Here is a 22073-nt window from a genome sequence, read left to right on the forward strand (position 1 = left end):
GGGCGGGAGGGCCTGGGAGAGAAGTCGGGCTCCTTGACCTGACAGCTGTGTGGGCCCCTCCTTCCCGGCCTCTTTTGGGGAAACGGAGGCACAGCGCCTGCAGACACTTAGTAAGGTCTTAGCAAAAGGGGTTTTACCTCCCCCTACAGAAGACTGAGGCTTTGAGGGGTCATGCTTCCCCCAAGGTCATGTAAGGAGGGCCAGCGTCTCCCCGCCGCACCCGCCTCGGCTGCCCTGCACCCCCCTCGGGCTGCCCTGCCTGCTGGTTGGCTGACCGCCTCTCCTGTTGGTTCTCTGGTGCAGGTGTGGGTAGGTGGGAGAAGGCAAAATGGGATGCACTTGAACACTGCAACCCCCCAGGGTGGCTGGGGGGCCCCTGCTGCCTGCCATCCCCCAGTCTCGTTGCCTGAGACTCTGGCGAGGAGTTTGCCATCCCAGCTGGTTGGACTCTCCAGCATGCAAGCATCAGGGTCTCCCCGCAATGCCTGGGACTCCCCGGGATGCTTCCTCCTAAGTGGTTAGGGACGGGGATGGCCATGACGTCCAGCCCTCTGCCTCCGGGCAACAGGGCATCTGCTCTGGGTGAGCCTGTACTCAGGTGCGCTGAGGGCGAGGACTGTGTGGCCCGTCACTGCATTCCCAGTGCTCAGAGCAGCGCCTGGTATGCAGTAGGTGCCCAGTGTGTGTGTGTGCAACGGATGAATGAACGAATATGCGTCTGGGGCGCAAAGAGGCTGGGGGCCCACTCTGCAAGCGCGGGGCTGTCCTAGAGCATTGCTGGGACCTCGGCACGGCTGCTGGAGGCCAGAGTGGGCTCTCCTGTGCCCTTTGCTTCCGGCTCTAGGGTGACCAGGGCCCTGGAGGTGGGGAGATTCAGGAGGCTGCTGTGTGTCAGGCAGGCAGCGTGCTGGGCGGAGGGAGAGAGGGGGCTGCGTTCTGGGTGGATTCCGAGCTCCCCTGGGTTTGCCAGTGGGTGGACCGTGGGAGTGTGGAGGGGAGCATGGAGGCCAGGATCGTGCCGCGTTTCTGAGCGTATGGCTGGGGGCAGCAGGTCTGGGGTGGAGTGGGGAGTTCACAGCGGGTCTGCCAGCTTGGAGATGCCGGAGATGGAATTTTGAGAATTCAGAAGCTCCAGAGGGAGGTCTGTGTCAGAGATAGAATGTCTGGGAGTTGGCATCATGGGCCAGGGAGGAAATAGAGTTGGAGGGGTCCCCACTTTAGAGGCCAGGGGGAGGGAGAGGAGGTGGGGAGAAGGAGCCACCAGCAGAGGAGGCTGAGAAGTGGCAGAGGGTGGGGGGGATCTTGTTCTGGAAGTCCCCCCCTAACCCTGTGGGTCCCCTGTTTGGAGCCCTTCCAAGCCCCCCGGGGTACAGCGCATACTCTGGCCCCAAGGCAGGTCTTTATGCCCTCCAGCCTTCCCTCCCTCATCCCTGCTGCTTTCCCTCCCTCACCCTTCCCTCCCTCACATGAGCACAGCCTTGGGGTACCCTTCTCTGAATCCAGGCCACCTTACTGCCTCCAGGCCTTGGCTGAGGCTCTTCCCTCTGCCCAGATCAGCTCTCCCCACCTTCCCACCTGTGTTCATTGTTCAGGGCTTGCTTATCTCTGGTCTAAAAGTCCTCCTCCCCCGCGCCCTCATTCAGAGAGAATTTCTGCCCTACTGTGGGGCCCCACATTCTGGAGGTGAATGAAATCCATTGTTCCATCGGCCAGTGCCTGCAGTTGACTCTTGGTAGGGGGACAGGGGCTAGGTGAGAAGAAAGCTTCAGGGACACCCTAGTGTCCCCCCACGTGCCTGGTCATGGTATTTGGGTCTGTGTCACCGTGGCTGACCTTGATCTTCAGTCTAAACCAGAGCTGATTTAATTCTTCATTAGTAATTGCCAAGTGCGTCTTACAGGCTCAGCCCTTCACTGGGCTCTACTGAGGACTTCATAGACAGCAGGCACAGTCCCCAGAAGCCACCGCCAGTCATGGCAGGTGTGTAGGGTGGTCACTCCTGTGATGACTTCAGGGCACGAGAGGTAACAGGTTTCCAAGTGTCGAGTCAATGGCAGGTGGTGAGCGGCAAGCCCATGGGGCTTCCTGAAGGAGGAGGCTTTGGCATCAGGCAGATTGGGCTTAAAGTCACTCGAAGCACGATAACCTTGAATAGCCCTTCCCTTCTGAGTCTGGCTCATGTGTAAAAATAAGGACAATGGGGTGGCCCTCTCCACCAGATTTTCTCACCATAAGGTGAGGAAGCCGACCTAACACTCTTGACATATAGTAGATGTTCAATGAACATGAGTCCTTTCGCTTGACCTCATCTCCTCACGTATAAAGAAGTAGTAAAGTGCATTGGGGTTGACAGCCTGAGTTTGAGTCCCGGCCCTGCCTTTCCCAGCTGTGTGTCCTTCGGCAAGTTACTTAACTGTTCTGTGCCTCCCTTTCCTCACCTGTAAAAGGGGACTAGTGGTGGTCCGTGCCTCACAGCCCAGATGGGAGACCACATGCCAGGAGGTGAGCAAAGCGCATAGAATAGCAGCTGCTCCCTCCTGAGCCCTCTGGACCTTTTCCGCAATTGCATATCCTTGCCTGGTTGGTGGAGGATTTGAGATTGTCCTGGCAGAAGCGAGTCCAGAGAAGGGGCTTGGGAGCCGCCAGCAGGCGGTCTCTGCCGCAGCCCAGGTGTCTGCAGGGTCGGGGTGGGGAGGGGTCACGGGTAGAAGCTGATCCACAAGGCCTCTGGGTCTTATTATAGGTGGTAGGGGGCTCCCTGGCCTCCCAAACCCCTCTTCTCACCAGAACACCAGCTCCGAGGGTCAGGGTCGAAGTTGACACCCGAGGGGTGGACAGGTCAGTTCTACCTAAGACAGAACATAAGGGGCCGAGTGTGCGGAGGGGCCCCAGAACTCTGGGGTGTGTTCGGCAGATTGACGGCAGCCGCTGGTCAGCGCCCATCAAACAGGCCCGGCGGCCCCCAGGAGCACCTGCCCTGGTCCTGGAGCCCCGTCAGACTCCCCGTCATCTGCACCCCCAGGTCCTCCTCGCCGGGGAACCCGGCCGGCCACGGTGCTGTCTCCAGCTCCTGCCCCTCGCGCTCCCTGAGAGGTGGTAGTCACACCATAAATGATAAAACCAGAGTCGTGGCCGCAGCCTCCCCGTTGCCAGGTGGGGCTGAGGAAGCAGGAAGGCCCGGGGAGAAAGTCGTTCTCCCCCCAGAGTGAGTCCCGTGGCTGCTTCTCAGCCTCGTGGCACCCAGATAAGTGTGGGCGCCCAGGAGCAGTGGGGAAGGCGGGGCCTTGCCGCCCTGGTGACCCCGGCTCTGCCTCCACGCCGACTTTTTGGCCTCTGTTTGAATTTTCTGCTGGGCCTGCTTGGGCGCTGTTAGGCCCTTGTATTCAGGCTCAGACGTCCTTTCTGGTGTCTTGTGTAGCATCTGTAGCCTGAGAGTCACAACCAAGGCCCTGTCCCCTTGTCCGGCCGCTCCATGGTACACGGACTCTGCTGCCTCCCCCCCACCAGCTCCCCAGCCATCTGGGTGCCACCAGGGTGGGAGCTGGGGTGGGACAGAAAGAACACCAGCCCTGAAGGCCGACCTTCACCCCCTCTCCTGTTCCTGGCCCAGACTTCCAGGTGTCTTCCCAGGATGAGGCGGGGGGTCCCAAGTGGTGGCAGCCCCCAGCCATCCCTCTTCCCATCATCTGTGGTCTCCATGCTGATGGAGTGGTCCGAAGGTGCCACGTTGCCCTCAGGGGCTCCCCATTGCCCATGGGGCAGAGAGCACGTGCCTGAGCCCGGCATGGAAGGCCGTGCCCCTCCCGGAAGTCTTCCCCGGCCCCTTCCCTGTCTGGGGCCCCTTGGCTTCCATGGGAGGGGTCCCATGTGTCACCCTGCATGGCTATGATGTGGTGACAGGCCTGGCCTTTTGCAGCCCACCCAGAGCTTCTTGGGGACAGGGTCGGTCCCCGTGTCTGTCACTGAGATGTAGGTCCCATCAGGTGAAAGCCCAGGGGCCCTGGTGGGACAGGGGTGTGTGTCCTTTGCCACCTGTGGCCAGGAAGAGCTCAGGGCTGGACAGGCCCCCTGGGGCACCGTGATGGACAGCGTGGGCCCTCCAGGACCAGCCCACCCTGGCTGGAGAGAGGTGGTTTGGGGTTCCTGGCCGTTCTGGGTTGTGCCCCATCCCATCCCCACACGTGGCCAGCTGGGACCCCGGTCCGCAGCAGTAGCCATGTGTGTGGGGCTGGAGTGAGCAGCACCCAGGTGGCCTGGAGGCCTGTCCCCAAGCCCGGGGGGCCCTCGGCCTGCATCGCCCTCATGCCTGTCTCTCTTCTCTCTCCCCAGGATGTTTGATGAGCGAATTTTCACAGGTAGGTGTGGGTACCACCCAGTCCGCTCTGAAGCCACCCAAGCTGATGGCCATGAGTGCAGCTCATCACATGGGACTGACCGTGGCATGGGGAGGGGCCTGGGTGTGGCTTCTGTGCAGACACAGTCCCCTGGCTCCTGGTTCAGACAGCCCCTTCAGGGACAGTAAAGCTGACGCTTGCTGAATACTAATGTGTGTCAGGGAGTCTAGCTGTTAGCATGTTCTGCTCTACTTTCATTTCGTATCAATCAGTCCTGTAAGCCGGTTCCGCTCTTCTCCCCAGAGCCCAGGCCATAACCATCAGGCAGCAAAGGGAGCACCGATTTTGGGGTCCCACAGACCTGGTCCTGGTCCCGGCCCTACATCCCGCCGGCTTTGTGACCTGGGCAGGGTTGTAGGAGCCTCACTTTCCACATCTGTGAAATGGGGGTGATGAGGGCACCTTCCTCTGGGATTTTCTGATAATTACATGAGAGAGCCGTCACATAGTATGGCCCTGGGGGCATCGGCCCCTTTCTGGAGGGTTCCCTCGGTCTATAGTGTGTGTGAGGTCAGGACAGCCATTTCTGGCCGCTCCTTCCTCCTGTAACCCTTCCAGATCCTGGCCTCCTCTGGTGCTGGGGCCCATAGTCCTCCTACCAGGACCTGCTCCTGAGCCAGCAGAGGCCAGACCCCCGCAAGGAGTCCCCGGAGGGCCTCCCTCCGAGGCCCCTGCCCACATGACCCGCACTCAGGAGGCTGGGGCACTTTGTCCTGACCCCCCTCATCTCTCCACCCAGGGAACAAGTTTACCAAAGACCCCACGAAGCTGGAGCCAGCCAGCCCACCGGAGGACACCTCTACAGAGCTGTCCCGTGCCACTGTCCTCGACCTGCCTGGGACTGCTCGGTAAGGTCTCACCCCTGCGCTGGGCTGGTAGTGTCAACTGCAGGGGGCAGCAAGGCCTGGGGCTGGCCCGAGGGCCTGACCCGCGACACCCCGTGTAGGCATAGGGTCACTCTGCTCCAATCCCCGCCCCCCTCCCACCTTGTGCCCTCATCCCTTCATCCCCGCATCTAGCCCAGGCCTCCCCCACAATGCTCCGTGCATTTACTGAATCTTCCACCCCAAGCGCCCTGCCCGGCTCTGCCCCTGCCTCTCTTCCCAGACCGCTGTCCCCACTCCAGGCTGGTGGCCTCCCGGCTCCCAGTCCCCCCCAGCAAGCGCCGATTGAACCCCACTGTGCTCAGTTGTGGGGCTCCTAGATGGGCCAGACCCAGGCCCCAGGCATTCTCCCCCAGTGGGGAAGGTAGACGCACAGACCGTCCACCCAGGACAGGAAGCAGAAGCCAGGCCGTGGTCCTAGGAGACCGGGTGCCAGGAATCTCACTCAGGGCACGCGGGGACTGTCCTGTGGGGACGGGGGTGACTGTGGACAGGGGCACGTACAACATTGTCTGTGGGCTCCTGGCTGCCTAGAGGGGAAGAGCTGGGGCTGACGTGCATCGTCTCTTGGTTTCCTTCCTTCCTTCCCTCAGGTCAGACAAGAACGGGGTCCTTGAAGAAGGCGGGCCAGGTGAGGAGACACGGGACCCTACTGTGCGTGTGTGTCCTGGGGGCGGCCCTGGGGAGGAGACCGGCTCAGACGGGGCCTGGAGTACTAATGAGTTAGCTCTGCCCATCCCTGCCCCCCAGACCTTGCAGCATGCTGGGAGCTCCCTGGCGGGGGCAGGGGGAGCGGCAGCTGGAGGGGCAGGTTCTTAGCATGTCAGTGACAAGTGGCTTCCCCTTTGTGGGCCTCAGTCGCCAAGCCTATAAACTGGAGATACCAGGACAGGCCTGAGGGCCTACCTCACCCTCCACTCCTGGTCTGGGCAGGAGCCTGGAGCCGGGCTGACTTTTCCTGGGGCGCTGCTAACCAGCCACGGACGCAGGAATGTTCTGGAATTGCTTCGCTTTGCCCGGCCCAGCTGGCACCCACACCTGACCGGATCCCTCATTCCCTCCCCACAGGAACGTCAGGGGAGCTGAGTGGGCTGAGGCCCATTAAAATCGAACCGGAAGATCTAGATATCATTCAGGTCACCGTCCCAGGTAAGGAACAGGTATCTGAAGGGCTGACCTTGCTGCCCGGCCTGAACCTCCAGGAATCAAGCTGCTCTCAGAGTCACCGTGTCCCCTCCCGGGCTGTCCCCTCTGTCTCCGAAGGGCCATGAAGGGGCCTTCCCGCTCAGGCCCGGCCACCCTGGGATTTGTCAGGCAGTAGGAAGGAAAAGACAAGGTATGGGAATAAGGGGGCCTGCGTTTGATTCCAGACTTAGACACCCCCTGGGCCTCACTTTCCATGTCTGCGAAGAAGCAAGTGTTCTTGAGGCTCAGCATGGGGTCCACACCCCTCGGGCCCCCGCCCGGCCTGTGGCACAGCAGGCCACTAAAGCTCCTCTCCCAGGGTTCCAGGACCCGGCTCCCTTAGGGGTCCTGCTCTGCGGGCCTGCTGCGCTGGGGGACCCTGGGGGACCGTGACAGGGTAGGACAGGCAGAAGATGCTGTTGTCATTCTCCAGACCCTTCGCCGACCTCGGAGGAAATGACAGACTCGATGCCTGGGCATCTGCCCTCCGAAGATTCTGGTTGTGGGATGGAGATGCTGACTGGTAAGAAACAGGCTGGGGCCCTACCTGGGGCATTATAGGAAGGGTGGGCCAGGAAGCCCCCAGGCTTGCCTTGCCTTTGACTTAGAGAAAACCCAGTGTATGCCTGAGTCCCTATACGGGCTAGGTTCCTTTCTGGAAACTTGAAGTAACTTGGTTTATGTTGTCTGGCCTCTATACTGTTCCCAGGAGCCCCCATCTGAATTAATGTGTTCATTTGTTTAACAAGTATTTATTGAACACCTTCTATGTACCAGGAGGTACTGGGGACAGAGCAGTATGTATACCAAACACACTAAGGTCCCTTTGCTCCTAATGTAGGGTGACAAAGAGTAAGGAAATCAATAGGTAAAATAGAGGGTCGGATGGTGTTAAGTGCGGGGCAACAAGCCAGGACGGGGCAGTATGAGGAGGCGGGCGTGCAGTGGTTATTACAGGACTTGGGTGGTCAGAGAGGACCTCGCTAAGAAAGTGACGTTGGGGCAAAGACCTGAAGGAGGTGGGAGCCATTGGATGTCAGGAAAGAGCTTTCCAGGCAGTGGGACCAGCATGTGCAAAGGCCCTGAGGTGGGCTGCATCCAGCATGTTCAAGGAGAAGCAAGGAGGCCTGGGTGACTGGAGCAGAGTGAGGTAGGGAAGGTGAGGTCACGGAGGTAGTGATGGTCTGGGTCATGCAGGGCGAGTACGTTGAAGGAAGGAGTGAGGGCTGGACTCTGAGGAGACCGAAATCTCCTCATGGGGGGTGGTTGGAGCTAATGAGGGATATTTTAGCAGTATTTACTCGACTGTGGGGTTGAGAATAAACCACGGAGGAAAAGAACAAAGGCAGAAACAGATTATCCTGGCCAAGAGGAGTGGTCAGTGGGGAGGGTGTGGCCTTCTCTGTGTTTTGTCTTTTTAATTTCGTTTTGGAAGGGTTTAAAAACACCCCAAATTGAAAAGAGTTATTTAATGAATCTCAGGTGCCCAGCTCCTGTCTCCAACCATTATTAATGAACGTTCTATAATTATTATAGATAGGAAAACTAAGAATTCTCATAGGTAAGGTTTTTTAGAAGTTGATTATCACAAAAACAAATACTACATAAAATATAGTGCATAGGGTTCGCAGGTACGGCAGAAAATGTTAGTACCTGAATAATTCAAATTTTGAAAGCTCTGTACTAAGGATGCCGGGCCACGAAACTTGAAGGAGGGGACTGGCTTCTGTTTGTTTCCTGTGTGTGTGATTACCCCCTGTGGGCTTGATTCAGGGGGCGGGCGGTGAGGATGCTTACAGATACCATACGGCATTGAAGTGACCAGCACAGGGGCACCTGGGTTGTTCAGTTGGTTGAGCATCTGACTCGATTTCAGCTCAGGTCATGATCCCAGGGTCATGAGATCGAGCCCCGCACTGGGCTCCACACAGCATGGGTCCTGCTTGGAATTCTCTCTCTCTCCCTCTGCCCCTCTGCCCCACTCGTGCACTCTCTCTCTAAAATAAAAAAAATAGGGGCCCCTGGGTGGCTCTGTTGGTTAACTGTCCAACTTCAGCTCAGGTCATGGTCTCACAGGTTGTGGGTTCAAGCCCCACATCGGGCTCTGTGCTGACAGCTCAGAGTCTGGAGCTTGTTTCAGATTCTGTGTCTCCCTCTCTCTCTGCCCCTCCCATGCTCATTCTCTGTCTCTGTCTCTCAATAATAAATAAACATTAAAAACAAAAGTTAACAGTGTGAATAGCAAGTGCAGAAGGGGAGGGAAGATACAGAATTTATGTAAGTTTAGAAACCTAGAAACGGTGTGGTTTAATGTATTATGTAAAAAAATTAGGTTCAGGGACACCTGGGTGGCTCCGTCGGCCAAGTGGCCATCTTCAGCTCAGGTCATGATCTCTCAGTTCATGGGTTCGAGCCCCGCACTGGGCTCTGTGCCGACAGCTCAGAGCCTGGAGCCTGCTTCGGATTCTGTGTCTCCCCCTCTCTCTGCCCCTCCCTGGTGCAATCTCTTTCTCTCTCTCTCAAAAATAGACATTTAAAAAAAATAGGTGCAAATATGACAAAATGCTAACATCTATTCATTCCGGCTGGTGGATACATGGGTGTTTGTCATAACATTGTGCGCTTTTCTGCACTTGAAAATTTTTTCCCCAACCAAACACAGACACATGACCAGAAACATCCAGGAGGTTTCCGGCAGGCCCGGGCGGATGGTGCCGTGCTAATTGGTGACAGAATGAAAGCAGAACGCCTCTGCTCCTTGTCTGCGTCCTTCTTCTCTGTCAGGGAGAGTGGCCTAGAAACAGGAGTGTGTGAGCAGGACCTGGGAGTCCCACTCAGCGAGGGGATGTGCAGCCCCTCTAGAGCCGCTGTGACAGAGTGCAGCTCCCCATCTTCTGAGGAATTGGATCCCAAGCCGATGATACCTGAGATCCACCATCCACAGCACTTGAGAAGTCACGGGGGACAGAGGATGAGCCGCAGTGGGAACCAGACTTCCAGAGGAGGGCTTGTGCACGCTGCAAACGGGGCACCTGGCCCCGGCTCGGTTCGGAAACAGAGTTCCACGTGGATGACTGAACCATTAGAAGGGAGCCGGCGCAGGCTCGTGTGTCAGGACCGAGTCGGCTCTGGGACATCAGGATCTGGGGTTGACTGTGGCCCAGCTGGGGAAGCAGGGCTGCCCGGGGACCCCAGCCTCCTCCTGGGGGCGCCTGCGCATGGTGTCCTGGCAGGCTCGGTCCTCCTTCTTGTGTTTTCAGTTAGTTGGTTAAAGGTAGTTCGGGTTGATGCAGTTTCCAGAAAGAATGGACAGTGCACCCAGGAGTGATGTTCCCTGTGGCCGTCAGAGGCCAGGACGCTGGGCTGGAATCCACGGGAAACGTTCAGAGCCCCAGGACACTGTCGCGGGCAGGGTTCCCCAGGGAATGGACTCTGGGATGGAGTTTCATGTGCATGGGACTTATTAGATGCATTTGTGTAAGAAAGGATGGAAGCAGGGGAGTGTAGGGGAGGTAGAGCCTTGATGGAGCCCCAGCGACGGCGTCTGCAAACCCCATGGGAAGCTCTGGAAGCTAGAATGGCCCCTTGGGGCTGTTCCAAAGTGAACTGGGATGTCCTCAACCAGTCGTGGGATGGGAGCTGCCCTGGAAGGCTGGTCCTCGGAGGGGCACCTGCCATGGGGTCACCTGCTGACCACACTCCCTGCTGCCCTGAGTGGTACGTCCTGGTGTCCGCCATGACATGAGTGGGGATGATTGCACCAAAAAAAAGAAAGAGACAGCAAGCGAAACAAACGCACGCAGCCTCAGAGAGATGAGGGCTCGAACTCAGGGGCATCTCTTTTGCACCCCTTAACTGGGCCGCATCTCTGTTGAGCGTATTGAGGGGTGGCTGCTCACGGTCGTGGGAAGAATGCGCATCGCCGCGTTGCTTTTTAAAGAAATATGTCAGCTTCGAGAGCGATCGAAATGAGCACCCCCCGGTAGGTCTAGGGGTCCAGTCCTAGGAAATCATCTGAAATACAGACACCGTTTGCTGCAGAGATGTTCGTGGCCATGTTAATGGTAACAGCGAAAAACCTGGAAAGAGCCAGCCCACCTGTCAGGGGAACTGTTGATGGCCTCCTCCTGACGGGCTGTCAGCAGCCACCAAAAATAGGCAGGAAGGTGGGGAGCACACAAGGGCACAGAGCTGCCGTTTGCAACTGTTGAAAACATAATGACTGGTTAAACAAACAGAAAAGCAAAGGATCAGCGGGAAGAGAAGCCGTGTTACGTTAAGCAATTTATCTTTTTCATTTCCTCAGTTGGTTGTGAGGTGCTTTTAATACCTTGGGAATGGAGAGAGAATATTCTCAAAGGGCCGGGCAGGACAGGACTTGGCAGCTGCCTGTGGAGAAACTGTGGGCGCTCAGGATGAGTGGACAGAGTGGCCCAGCCACTAAGGTCGCGCAGCACCTGGCTGCGTTGGCAGCACTGTGTGTGTGGGGGGTGGTCTCAGGTCTGGACTCCGGGGGGCTGGGCGGCCGGGGACCCACACAGCCATGGTCCGGCTCTGTCGGAAAGGCTTCTCCTCTTTGGTGTGACCAAGTGGGAACTGAAGCCTGGCCCTGGGCTGCCTCCCCAAGGCTTCTTTCAAAGCCCCCCGCTCAAAACTGGTCACGTATGAAGATTTGGAGGTTTTTGGGACCGCTGTGGATTAGAAGGTTGTGTGTCTGTATGTCCAGGTTGCACGTATACGTTGTAAAATAAATGCTGTGGGGCCGTGTAACTGGTGCAGGGGAAGTTGTGTGGCCCCCCTCTTTGGGCAGTTACTCCTTTAGCGTCCATCCTTCATGTCCTTTTTTCCTGCATGTTGCTAAGTGCTGACAGGCGCTGCTGTCCCTCATTCCCTGACCCTGGGCTTTGGCCATCTCTCTACTGCACCGTGGTATTTGCCGGGTCCTGGATCATTACTTGAGAGTGTTTCCAGTTATTCACAAAAACGGGGGTATGGTGAGCAAGTGGGTGGGCTCGTTCAGGGTAAATAAATAGCCCAGCCCCCATGCCTGGGTGGAGAATCCAGCAAGTTCCCCACGTTTGGGGACCCAGAGCACATGAGTCAGAGCCGGCCCAGTTTCCTTCTTTTTTTTTTTTTTTTTTCCAGTGTTTGTTTATTTTTGAGAGAGCAAGCACAAGCAGGGGAGGGGCAGAGAGAGAGGCGGGGAGACACAGAATCTGAAGCAGGCTCCAGGCTCCAAGCTGTCAGCACAGAGCCTGACACGGGGCTCAAACTCACAAGCCGTGAGATCATGACCTGAGCCGAAGCTGGACACTTGACCGACTGAGCTCCCCCAGGTGCCCCCCAGTTTCCTTCTGTGTCAGGGCCCCACAGAAGCCCCTCTGTAATGGGACCGAAGCTGCCAAATAGCCACTCCTGCCGGGAAGACGGCACACGGACAGCTGACGGCAGGGACAGACTCCCTGGCCAGGTCTCCCTCCCCCCTCGTGTCCCTCCGGGCCACCTTAACCTTAATTGGCACTCCAGATGTCATGCTTGGGCAGTTCCCTTCACCTGGGACCGATAGTTACCAGACTCCTTATCATAGGGAGGACCTCCTCCAGTGGCCCCCTCGTCCCACCACACCCCTCTCTCCCCGTCTGCCCCACGCTTCATCTAGAAATGGCACAAATGCAGTTTATGTGCGGGATCTTCCAGAAGCTGAACCTGAGATAAGGCTCTGCTTGCTTGGATTTATGTGGGAGATCCAGGCACATGGACGGTATGGGGTGGGAAGCGGGAAGTGTTAGCAGACCCATCACCGCCGAGGACAGCTGAGCCAGGGGACCATGAGAGCCACAGCCAGGCAGCTGTGAGGAGGGAGCTGGGATAGTGACCCTCCAAATCTCCCTCCGTCGTTGGTTGAGTGCTGGACTCAGCTTGCTGGTGCGGAGTCAGGAGACCCGGCATCCACCGCCCACAGGGGGCCCAGGGCTGGCCCTCTACCTTTTCAAGTCGGCTGAGCGTAGCTGAAGCCCTCCAGAACCTTCCAGCCCCTTCCAGGCAGAGCCCCAAGCCTCTGGCTTGCTCACTTCCCCTCCATCCTGAGCGAATTTTGACCCTTGACAGCTCTCCCCAGGACCAGCCCCTTTCCTGCCCCCTCACAATCCCGTCTGGGACAGGGGGCAGCGCCCTGTATCCCTTTGTCCCCGAGTGCCCCCTGCAGGAGCTGGCGGGGGAGTAGACAGGCACAGCCGGAGTCTGGCAGGCCTGGGGTCCACCTGTCCCACCGCTTCCCAGCTCGGCAGTTCATCATGAGGGCTTAGTCCTGCGGGTGGAAGCGTCTGGCAGCATCCCAGATGACAGCCTCCTTCCCCTTGTTTCAAGCGCTGACAATCCCCCGATCCCTTCCTTGCTCTGCACCGGCAATGTGAGGCAGTGTGCCCCCCACCGCCCGAGCCCTGCCCCCCCGCCCCAGCTCCCACCCCTTCTGCACACATGTACTTATTCCTCCAGCCAAAACCTCAGTTTACCCCCACCCAAGATGCTCTTCCTTCCCTGCCTGTGTCCCTCTTCCCTGCCCCCCACTGCCTTTCCTGGACCCTCGTATTCAGCCAGGTGCTCCCTCCTGCAGGAAGCCTCCTCTCCTCAGCCCCCCCATGCCAGCAGGAGCCCCCACCCCCGTGCAGCTTTAGCACACACCTTTCGAGTTGACCATGTCCACGCTTACTGGGGACGAGGCTGGGTGTGTTGCTGGGAGCTTAGGCCGGGGTCAATGCCTGGGGTCAGTGCCATCTCATCCGAGAGTCCCCTGGACCGCCTGACTGGGGTGGGTCTACGCTTCCCACTTTCCCTCTTCCCCTCTGTCCCCTGATGGATCCGGGCATCACCTGATGGATCAGGGCATCACCGCTGACTGGTATTACGGGGTCTATGTGACGTCACAGAGGGCGGGGCTTTGCCTCGTCCCCAGTGTCCTCCAAGCCTGGAGCAGAACCTAGCATCTGGAAAGAACGGACTGACTTGGGTCTTGTGAAGACACAAGGAGGGCACGTTCAGTGCCTGTGCAGGCTCGAGGCCCCCGATCCCGTCCAGGGGGGTGGCTGTGCTGTGCAGCTGCTCCCCATGTGTCCAGCCTGACCCCTGCAGCATGCGACCAGGGAGGTGATGCGCATGGCTCCCTGGCACCCTCTCTTCTCTTCCAGAGAAAGGCCCCGGCGAGGACCCACGGCCTGAGGAGAGGCCCGCAGAGGGTGAGGCGCTGTCCACCTCCTACCCCGTCACCCCATCCCCCCTTCCCTCCTCCACCCGCCCTTCCTCTCCCCATTGTCTCCAGTTCCCTCCAACACCCCGTTTGGAGGGGAGGGTCCTGTGGGCTGCCTAAAGGTGGGAGGGGGTTCATGGAACTCGGAGGTGCCCGGTCAGGGGTATGGAAAGCTCTTTCTGGTGAGCGACACACGGAGCTTTGTTTTTATACACACCCTGCATCTTTCACAAAGGCTCTAAGTCTGGGGACTGAGCAAGTAGAACGGAGTCCAGGAAGCATAAAACTGGCTTTGTGTCCAACGGACCGGCTCCTTCTCGGGAGTGAGAGCGGAGAGCAGGAAGAGGGAGCGAAGTGGGATGGGGCTGTTTTCCTCCTGGGGGTATCTGTCCCTGGAATGGAAAGAGTGGCTGTGAGAGGAGAGAAGGGTCACTTCCCCAAACCCAGCCTGGCCAGGGGTAGGGATAGAAAACTCCATTGCCACCTGGTGGCGGCGTACTCAATTTGCAGGCTTACCATTCACCTATTGGCTGAGTCACTTCCGAACTGTGTCCAAAGTGACACACACAGTCACTCAGAATGGCCTGTGGTCATTCTCAGGCTGCAAGGTCTTCCAAATCACCATTCAGGTCCGGTGATGCCTTAGACCCGATTTTACGAGCAGATGTTGGAGTCTGGGAATTGGGGACCAGTCTGGGGGTGCCATTTCTTTTTTTTTTGGGGGGTGCCATTTCTGGGGGAATACATCACCTGCTGCTGCCACCCCAGCCCTCCCCCATTCCAAGGTCCCAACACAGGGTCATTCTTGGTGCCGGCAGAGCTGGGGCATGAGCTGAGAAGCAGGGTGCTGTTGCCCCGGGGGAGGCCCAACGGGCTGCCTTTTGCCTTCCAGACAGCCACGGAGACGTGATCCGGCCGCTGCGGAAGCAGGTGGAGCTGCTCTTCAACACACGATACGGTGAGCAAGGAGCTGGATGGGCGTCCAGGTAGCGGGCCCTGCCTTCAACAAGGACTTTCCCATTTGAGAGTCCAGGAAAGATTGTTTGAAGGTGGNCTGGCTCAGGGTTTCCAACGAACTCTCCCATCCCACAAAACCCTTGCGTCCTCATACCCATTTACAGATGAGGAAAAGCGAGGCCTGGGGAAAGATACGGCCTGTCTGAGTGTGAGTGGCAGTGAGAGGCTGGCCTGGGCCTCCGGCCTGTCACATTCCTAAGCTGTGGGGCTGGGCCACACAGAGTTCAAGGGTTACTTCTGGTGGGAGGAGGTCTCTGGAAGGTCTTGCCGGCAGCACAGGGGACATGTGGGCTTGGGGGGAGCCAATGCCAGGTCTCACCAGCCAGCGGTGGTTTCTTTGGCACCGCCCAGGTGTGAGGGCACCGATTGCGTGTGGGTTTGGGGGCCCCGCTGACCCGGGCTCACATCCTGCATCCCTGGGGCTCTCCCACCTGAAGCCCGTCCGTTCCGAGGTCCCAGTCTCTTACTGCAGACTACGGGCAACAGTATCATCTCAGGAGGGTCAAGGGATCAACTAAGAGCTGACTCTTGAGAGCCCTGGGGCCTGCGCCCCTCCCCGCCCCCGCCCTGCACAGAGGAGGGAGGCCAGAGCGGAGGCTCATAGGTAGCCCTGGGTGGCCCTACAGCAGCCGTGTCTCTGCAGCCAAGGCCATTGGCATCTCGGAGCCCGTCAAGGTGCCCTACTCCAAGTTCCTGATGTACCCAGAGGAGCTGTTTGTGGTGGGGCTGCCTGAAGGCATCTCCCTCCGCAGGCCCAACTGCTTTGGGATCGCCAAGCTCCGCAAGATTCTGGAAGCCAGCAACAGCATCCAGTTTGTCATCAAGAGGTGAGGCCTGGCCACGCCCACGGGGGCCCCTCCGGGCTCGCCTGGCGCCTGGGAGAAGCGCCAAATCACCGTCTCCGTTCTCAGATCAGGGCGGGCTTTTTTGTTGCATTTAAACAGCGGGTGGTAGAGTCTGGGCCCAGCCGCAGGCATGGGGATGCCCAGGCGCACTGGACCCGAAGCCACCCGACCATGTGGCGACACGTATAGCGGGCGGATACTCGTTAGCAGGTCTCCTGGGCTGTGGTGAGGATTCGCTGGGTGTGTGTTGGGCCTGGGGCGCCAGGGTGCTGCCCATATCCCCGTATCCCAGGGCCATCTGGGGACTGTGGGCAGAGGCAGGACCAGCGAGGAGGCTTTCCTCTGCCCCCGCGGCCAGGGTGGCAGCTTGGTGAGAACTCAGGGTCAGGCGGTATTCTGAAGATGGGGTGTCGGCATTTGCTGACACGTTGACTGTGGCGCGTGAGAGAAAGGGGGGCCCAAATGACTCAGAGTCTAGGCTACTCCCCCAGGGTGGCCGTGATCCGTTCTCTGAGATGAGGGGGTCCAGGTGAAGGCTGCGGTCAGGAGTCGGTCTGACGTGTGTTGTGTTTGAGGTGCGTGGGGGCCTTCCGGGGCGCAGATACCCGGGACTCACCCCTGCGCGGGGCAGAGGTCAGTGTGGGGACAGGACGCTGGGAGCCGAATGTCCTGAATGTCCGCGTTCAGGAGGGCCGTGACACATGGGGGCTGCCTGCCCTGTCCTTCCCTCCGAGGTGGGAGACAAGTCCATAGCACATGCTCATAAGCTGATCTGTCTCCATATGGTGCTGGGACAGCCTTTCTCCTGTGCTCACAAGCATCTTCTCATCCCGCTTTATACCGAGGAAGGGAGGCCGATGGGGCGCCTGGGGGGTTCAGTCGGTTAGGTGTCTGACTTCGGCTCAGGTCATGATCTCACAGTCTGTGAGTTTAAACTCTGCCTACGGCTCTGGGCTGACAGCTCGGAGCCTGGAGCCTGCTTCAGATTGTGTCTCCCTCTCTCTCTGCCCCTCTCCTGCTCGTGCTGTTTCTCTCTCTCTCTCAAAAGTAAACATGAAAAAATTTTTTAAAAACTTATTAAAAGAGGGGCGCCTGGGTGGCTCAGTCGGTTAAGAATCCAACTTCAGCTCAGGTCATGATCTCACAGTTGGTGAGTTCAAGCCCCATGTCGGGCTCTGTGCTGACAGCTGGGAGCCTGGAGCCTGCTTCGGATTCTGTGTCTCCCTCTCTCTCCACTCCTCCCCCGCTCTCACTCTTTCTCTCTCTCAAAAAAAGTAACCATTAAAAATTTTTTTAAAAAATAAAAACTTACCAAAAAAAAATATAAAGGAGAAAAAATGCATTTACAGTACTGAGCTGTATTTTTTGAGAAAGCTCCGCATGTAAATAGACCCACACAGTTCAAACCCGTGTCAGTCAAGGGTCAACTGCATATTTATATATGTGAGAAATCATCACTTGCTGGCGACATCAGTAATTGACCGACGCACTTTCTGCCTGTAACTGACCTTCACACCCTTGTAAGCTGTACTTCAGACAACCCCTACCAGTCATCACACCTGGCACAAATCAAATTCAACTTTCTAAACTTTTGGTCAGAAAGCATTCTTAACACCCAGATCCTCGAGCTTGTAAGCCAAATGTTCATATTCTTTGGTGCCTTCTTCTGGGGAAGGGGTCCTTTGCTTTCATCAAATTCTACAAAGCTTAGAAACCCTTTGGAAACTTAAAATCATGGGTGGGTTCACACGAACAGGAGATTGCTACCCGGGAGTCGTGGTGGAAGGCTCTGGCTGATGTAACGCTACAGTGAGTTCTGGTGGCGACCACAGGGCCTTAGCAGATGCCACAGGTACAGGACATGATCTCCAACAAGACCGTGCTTACTTCATTCCCCAGCTGCAAGTTCGGGGGTCCCTGGGCCACCTACACTTCTGAGCAACTGGTTCTAAATCTGAGGCTTCCCACAACTCCCTCCAAGTTCAGTAATTAGCTAGAACAACCCCTGGATCTCGGGAAAGTGCTATATTACAATTCCCGTTTTATATAAAGGATACTAATGAAGACCAGCCAAATGAGGTGACACAAAAGGCAGGGTCCTCTTGTCCTCAGGGCATGTCACCCTCCAGCACCGAGCCTCAGTGTCCGTGATTTTCACTGGGATCCACTCCAGAGGCATGCTTGCTGTGTCATTGGCCGCATGGCTGAACTCCGTCCCTGGAAATCAGGAGGGTGGGCTTGTGGGCAGGTGGCTCAAAGCCTCAGTCCTCCCGATCACATGGTCGGTCTTCCAGAATCCCACATCATCTCCTTAGCATAAACTCAGGTGTGATCCCAGGGTCCCACCAGGAACAATAACAAAGATACTCGTGTCGCTGAGAAATAACCAAAGGTGAAAGGTTACGTCCCAGGAACCAGAGATGGAGACCAGACTCTTTATCATATAGCACGGTTTCTAAATTTTTTACTGTTATTTATTTTAGAGAGAGAGAGAGAGCATGAACGGGTAGGAACAGAGAGAGAGAGCGAGACACAGAATCTGAAGCAGGCTCCAAGCTCTGAGCGGTCAGCGCAGAGCCAGATGCGGGGCTCGAACTCACAAACCGCGAGATCGTGACCTAAGCTGAAGTCAGACGCTTAACCAACTGAACCACCCAGGCGCCCACATAGAGCCCGGATTCTAAATGCCCCTGTCTTCAGTGCAGACTTGTCCAGCTAGAGCAGGCCTGTTCTTGAGTCCGTGTCAGGCTGAGGCCGTTGGGGAGGTCACACTGGCAGGAGGGGCCGATGGAGTGGGACAGGGAGTGGAGAACCACTCCTTTGAATCTCCTGAAGGCTGTCGTGGGGACGGTGGGGACAGGGTGTCGTGGGGACCAGGGTTCAGTGTGAGGATGGGTCTGTGGGTGAGGCTGCCGGGAGAGGTAATGAACTCTCTGTCACAGGGGTAGCCAAGCAGCGGCACAGAGGAGACCCTGCCTAGAAGGGAAACCAAAGGCCAGATGCCAGGGCACCCCCAGCCCAGGTCAGGCACCCCATGGATGAGGACTTGGTGCCTCTTCTGTCAGCGGGCACCTGGCTCGTGCCCAGAGCTGGGCTCTCAGGGCCTGAGGGAGGAGGGAGGAGGCCCAGCCCCACCTTGGAGCACAGTCTCGGGTGGAAAGGGCCTCGGGCCGCATTTAGAAACTCCTCCACCACTACCTCTCCCCCTTCTCCTTATGGGGAAACTGAGTCCCAGGAAGTGAAATGACGGCCTGAGAGTCAGGAGCTGCGCGGGCTCCCGCGGTGTGAGATGAGAAAGCAGAGGCCCTGGTTGGGAGGGCTCTCAGCCAGTGAGGGGGGCCGGGTGCCTGTTTTCAGCTCTGCCCCTTCCTGCTGTGAGGTCCCAGCACATTCCTCGGCCTCAGTCCCCGCGTCCTCTGATTGGAGTGATGGAGAGAGTGTACCCACCTCAGGGCCACCGAGCAGGCACCATGACGCCTGGGAAGGGCTCTGTGGGGTCCGGAGACACAGACGCTAGCGCGGAGCCGGGGTTGGTCCCCAAGGCCCCGGCTCCGGGTGAAACAGCAGCTCTCCGGTGTCGGCCAGAACCGGTGCCCCAACACGCGGAGATCATTCACGGCCCCGCGGGAGGCATTGCCACGTGGTTGAGGGCAGGCCGGCCTCCCCCTGGGCTGGGTCCACAGAGCCTGCCACAGCCCCCCAATGTCATACATGGGTCAGCAGGACAAGTGCGGGGGAATGGGGGCGGGGCGAAGGATGAGGACCCCACACCCGGGCTGCCCAGAGCCGGGAGGGCCTGGCACAGCTGTGTAAACCAGGGCGCAGGGGTGCAGACCTAGGCTGTGCCGGGAGGGCCCCAAGGGGCCTCAGCCATTGTCCTGCTGTCGTGTTTTCCAGACCTGAGCTGCTCACCGAGGGAGTCAAAGAGCCCATCACGGACAGCCAAGGTACCCCGTGCAGGGTCACGGGTGGGGGCGTGGGAGGGGCCCAGGTCTCCGCCCCCATCCCCTCTCCCTCTTCCTGTGTCCTGGTCCTGCCTCCCCTCGTATCCCCCCTCCCTCCCCGCCCAGTCTCCCCAGAGCCCCTTCCTGCCCTTTCCCCCCACCTTCCCCGCCCCTTCCTGCCCCCAGAGAGGGAGTCCGGGGACCCTCTTGTGGACGAGAGCCTGAAGAGACAGGGTTTTCAAGGTAAGGTTGCAGCTCAGGATGGGGTCCGCTGTCCCAGGGCCGTGACCTTGACCCGGCTTGGGTTTGGAGGGCCAGGCCGTGGGTGGGAGGGGCTGGCCCCCAACTTCAGGCCTGGGGGTCTGAGTGAGGCCGGCTGGCAGGTGGGGCAGGAGGAAGAGGGTGTGGGGGGATGGTGGGGTGCAGGAGGCCCCCCACTGCCCCATCCGGGGAGGCACTGACCTGCCCACTTCGTATTAGGTGGTCAGCTGTGCTCAGTGCTTGAAACCAAAGGAGGGTGAGCTCCCTAAGTGCATGGGGGGCTGGGGGGGTCTATGGAGGAGAACCGCATCTAGGCCAAGAAGGGGTGAGAGGCAGTGAGTGGGACAGGAGATGGATGGAAGGCGGGAGAAGCTGGAGCAAGAAGTCCACGCGCCTGGCTGGGACAGCTCCAGCTCCGGGGTGTGGCCGTGAGTCCCCGAGGGTGGGCTGCTCCCCCCTGGCCCCTGGGTGGTCCCTGTGGCTCTGAGGAGAGAGTGAGGTCAGCGAGACTAGTGACAGGAGTTGGGGGGCCCAGAGATAGGACCCAAATCCCAGGGGGGCGGCTGCTCACCACCCTGCCGCTCTCGCTCACTCCCTCCCAGGCGGCCAGAACCTGCTGCAGTGAGGGGCACTCGCAACGCCCTCCCCAGCCGAGACTCCTGGTAGCCAGCCTCACAGAGGACTGGGGTCCTCACTGCACCCCACCCCCACCCACCCAGCGGTCCACTCCCTCCCTGCGTCACCTCTCTCTCTCCCCCCAGGCAGGCCCAGGCTGCATCTCTCCAGGTCAGGGGCCCGTCTGAGGCCCCCAGGGCATGGGCTGGCACATGGGTGCCCCAGCGGTGAGAGAGGGACCCGGACGGTCCTCCCCACCCAAGCTCCTAGCCTTTCTTCCTCCTGCATCTCTCACCTCTCAGGCTTATTTACTGGTTTAGCGGTTTTCAAATGTCAACAATTAACTTAATTTCCCACTCGTTGCCGTTGTCACAACAGTGCGCATCCTTCCGGAAAAACCCACATCTCTGTCTAGATGTCAGTTCTGAAGGACTCTGAGGGGCCCACTCTGAGGATCTGATGATTGCCCGAGAAGGAATTCCCCATAATGAGGAAATCATATTCTTTCGAAGTCCCCGAGTGCCTTTTAATTTAACAGCCCCAAGTCCATAATTGTTTTTCACTTTGCAGAAAACTACGACGCTAGGCTCTCGCGCATCGACATCGCCAACACGCTGAGGGAGCAAGTCCAGGACCTGTTCAACAAGAAATATGGTGAGCGTGGGGCGCCCGGGCAGGAGGGCAGCCTGGCTGCCCTGGGAAGAGAGCCAGAAGCTTCCTGCTGGTAGCCGTGCTCATTTCTGGGAAAACCATTCACTCACTCATGGGCAGTTTCTGAGCACTTACTATGTGCCAGACTCTGCGGATACAGTAGTGGAGAAAACGGAGGCCCTGCCCTCTTGGGCGCTATAGACCAGTAAGGCAGGACCAGTCCCATCATTCAAGAACTACACACAAAGGGGCTTCTGGGGGGCTTGGTCGTTTAAGCGTCTGACTGTTGATTTTGGCTCAGGTCACAATCTCAATGGTTCTTGAGTTTGAGCTTCCTGTCAGGCTCTGCGCTAACAGCGTGGAGCCTGCTTGGGATTCTCTCTCTGTCTCTCTCTCTCTGGCCCTCCCCAGCTCATGCACACACACACACACTCTCTTTTCTCTCTTTCAAAAAAAAAAAACCAAAAAACAGATTTTCTGTGTCTGTGCCTTCCCTCCGCGTGGGCTCGTCAGCATAGCAACCCCGGGGCAGCTGGATTTGCCAGCCAGGCGGGAGCTGCGCCTTAACACGGCCCAGCCTCACAGGTCATGCGTCGTCGCCTCTGCCATACTCTGTTGGCCGAGATCATGACAAAGTCCCCACCAAGCCCGGGCTCAAGGGGAGGGGACACAGGCCCCTGTTCCCTGTGAGGGAGGCTCACCGTGACGCTAGGGGGAGCATGTGGGGTAGGAGAACCATTGGGGCAGCCATCTTTGTGCCGTGTAATCCGCCGTAGCTCTCAGCATGGGAAATCCAGCAGTAGGGCAGCCTTCAGGACCAACTGGATCCAGCAGTTCAGAGATGTGCTTGGGGTCTTTCCACCATCGTCTCAGGCTGGCTTCCCGCTTGCTGGCAAAATGGCCACCACAGGTTGAGACGTCCCACCGACGCCTTGCAGAAGGAGGAGGGGACGGGCTCTTCTGCAGGCTTTCTCCAGAAAGCATCTCTTCTAGAATTCCCTGAGCCCTCCCCTTGTTTCTTATTGGCCGCCGTT

At 58.3% G+C, this 22073-nt stretch overlaps 1 protein-coding gene across 4 annotated transcripts in view; it reads left to right on the plus strand.

Moving 5' to 3' along the window:
- GTF2IRD1 (GTF2I repeat domain containing 1) overlaps positions 1 to 22073 on the plus strand; it is a 104973-nt gene that overhangs the window by 52296 nt on the left and 30604 nt on the right. For 2 of the 4 annotated variants that reach the window (XM_077777848.1, XM_077777845.1), the window contains exons 10-20: positions 4330 to 4355; positions 5134 to 5242; positions 5872 to 5909; positions 6347 to 6427; positions 6897 to 6986; positions 13648 to 13695; positions 14599 to 14664; positions 15367 to 15550; positions 19466 to 19515; positions 19699 to 19755; positions 20959 to 21042. In XM_077777848.1, the coding sequence (XP_077633974.1) occupies positions 4330 to 4355; positions 5134 to 5242; positions 5872 to 5909; positions 6347 to 6427; positions 6897 to 6986; positions 13648 to 13695; positions 14599 to 14664; positions 15367 to 15550; positions 19466 to 19515; positions 19699 to 19755; positions 20959 to 21042 (833 nt within the window). The remainder of the gene's footprint in view (positions 1 to 4329; positions 4356 to 5133; positions 5243 to 5871; positions 5910 to 6346; positions 6428 to 6896; positions 6987 to 13647; positions 13696 to 14598; positions 14665 to 15366; positions 15551 to 19465; positions 19516 to 19698; positions 19756 to 20958; positions 21043 to 22073) is intronic. The other 2 variants (XM_077777846.1, XM_077777847.1) reach the window with 2 other exon arrangements.

This window comes from Crocuta crocuta, unplaced genomic scaffold (genome assembly GCF_008692635.1).
Source record: "Crocuta crocuta isolate KB4526 unplaced genomic scaffold, BGI_CrCroc_1.0 scaffold217, whole genome shotgun sequence".
Classification (NCBI taxonomy): Eukaryota; Metazoa; Chordata; class Mammalia; order Carnivora; family Hyaenidae; genus Crocuta; species Crocuta crocuta.